The 2,000-nt window shown below is 38.0% G+C and overlaps 1 protein-coding gene across 1 annotated transcript; it reads left to right on the top strand.

Moving 5' to 3' along the window:
* Positions 1-1,203: 1,203 nt before the first annotated feature.
* Positions 1,204-1,650, top strand: LOC143850372 (uncharacterized). Its single transcript, XM_077359630.1, has one exon. It carries the CDS (start codon positions 1,204-1,206, stop codon positions 1,648-1,650), a length of 447 nt encoding a protein of 148 aa, XP_077215745.1.
* The last annotated feature ends 350 nt before the right edge of the window (positions 1,651-2,000 follow it).

The following is a 2,000-nucleotide window of genomic DNA, read 5'->3' as shown; positions in this document are numbered from 1 at the left end:
CCCTTAATTTTGTAATACAGTAGTTTAGGAATTACCTTAATCTAATAAGGTCAGTGAGAGAATCACTATAATCCAAGATACCTAAATTAAGTTCATGAATGTCATTGTTTTATTTTCTCAATGGTCTGGATGTGTTATTTCATGTGGTGGTTGATTGCATGTTTATTTTTATGTATGTTTTACTTTCCATAGAATAGTTGCCTTATAAAACATGCATAGTTTAATCTTGAATCTCTCACATTAAATACCCTCTTTAAAATAATATTACGTTGGTAAATGAGGAATCGATCGAAATGATTGATCCTCATGGCCTTGCATAGTCATCTGCCAGTTCTTTTGTTTAGAGAATAGGACGATCATATGCCAAAGCAGAAGCTGATCCTATTTCTTTGGCTAGAGTAACTAACAGATTCCTATTAGGATAAGGGAAGTGTGCAAAAATGCATTGGTCATATGTCAAAGCAGAAGCCATTGTATTTTTGTGTACGTTTCCGAGGTGTTGGGTTTAACTTAACCAAGGAAAGGATGTTGATGCCCAAAGGAGAAACACATTGTGATGCTTGGAGGCCAAATTAAATCGGAGGTCAAGTTAGCAATGATGGATTAGATGAATCCACTCATTCAAGGCAAGAATGTTCTACGGCCAGAAGCCCATGGAAAATGTTGCATGAATGAGTTTTCGATTCCCATTGGAGAAATCTTCACATTTATGTTGACTCATGTGGTTGAGGAGCCCATGAATAAGACGTGCAATGGGTGGGACAGTCATAGATCAAAAAATCAGATCTAATGGACACATGTCATGAAAATAAATGAACTTAAAATGGTTGGTTTTGCTTATGTATGCTTCTTTCCTTTGCACGTAGATTAGATGGCATCGACAACAAATTAACTGGTCCAAACTATGTGCACTGGAAGAAGAACTTGATTATAGTACTCACAGCAGGGAAAATCTATTGGGTCTTGACTACTGAGGCACCTGAGTTGCTTGGTCCCGATGCTTCCCAAGCAGAAAGGGACAAAGCATAAAACTGGCATGAAGATGACCAAATGCAAAGTGTTATATCATGGGGTCCATGTCTAATGTGTTGCAACAACAACACGTGGGAATGACATCGGCTCTGGATATAATGCTAAATTTAAAAGAAATGTTTGGAGAGCAAAATAGTACTGTTAGTGATTAAAGGCCTACTATCCACTAAAATGGTGGAAGGGACCCCTTTCACGGATCACATGATAAAAATGATGGGCTATCTTAACGAGCTCGCAATTTTAGGGGTGATGCTGGACGGCAAGTCGCAGGTTGATATGGTGTTAACATCACTCCCTGGATCATTCAATGATTTTGTCATTAATTACCACATGAACAAATTGTCAATGAATTTGACAGAGTTGATGAATCATCTTCAATCAACTGAATATCTGCAGAAAAAGACTTGCAAATTCGCTTTCTTAGCTGAGGGTAGTGTATCCACAGCACCCAAGTCAAAGTCAAGGGAAAAGGAAAGGGCAAGCATCGAGGCCCTAGGACAAACATTTCTAAAGTCAAGAACAATAAAACTTTTAAGAAAAATTAAACTAAAAGCAATGATGCGTGCTTCCACTGCGGAAAGTCTGGACATTGGAAGCGCAATTGCAGGACTTTTTTAGCAAGCGAACAGGGCAACAAATCTTCTCAAGGTACGTTGCAAATTTATGTTGCTGAAACCAATACGATTGGGTCTGCTTATTTCTAGTGTGTTGATAATGGTGCTACCTCACACATACGCATTGCAGGGGTTCAGGAAAAGCAGAAGGTTGACTAAAGGCGAGCTCTACCTACAAGTTGGGACAGATACAACAGTTACAGTCCATGCCGTGGATGATTTACAATTAGCATTCTCAGGAGGAAGTTTAGTTTTAAATAATTGGCTTTATGTACCTTCTATAAGAAGGAATTTGATTTCAGTTTCAAAACTATTATCCGATGGTTATTTTACATTTTTCAATAAAAGTAGTAT

Source organism: Tasmannia lanceolata, unplaced genomic scaffold (assembly GCF_043159265.1).
Source record: "Tasmannia lanceolata isolate RefF3 unplaced genomic scaffold, GAP_Taslan_0.1 ptg000018l, whole genome shotgun sequence".
Classification (NCBI taxonomy): Eukaryota; Viridiplantae; Streptophyta; class Magnoliopsida; order Canellales; family Winteraceae; genus Tasmannia; species Tasmannia lanceolata.
The sequence above is the reverse complement of the archived record's forward strand: the minus strand, read 5'-3'. Positions and strand labels throughout refer to the sequence as shown.

What these genes read in the sequence shown, in the direction of transcription:
- LOC143850372 (XM_077359630.1), top strand. Translation starts at nt 1,204, where the DNA reads ATGGTGGAAGGGACCCCTTTCACGGATCACATGATAAAAATGATGGGC.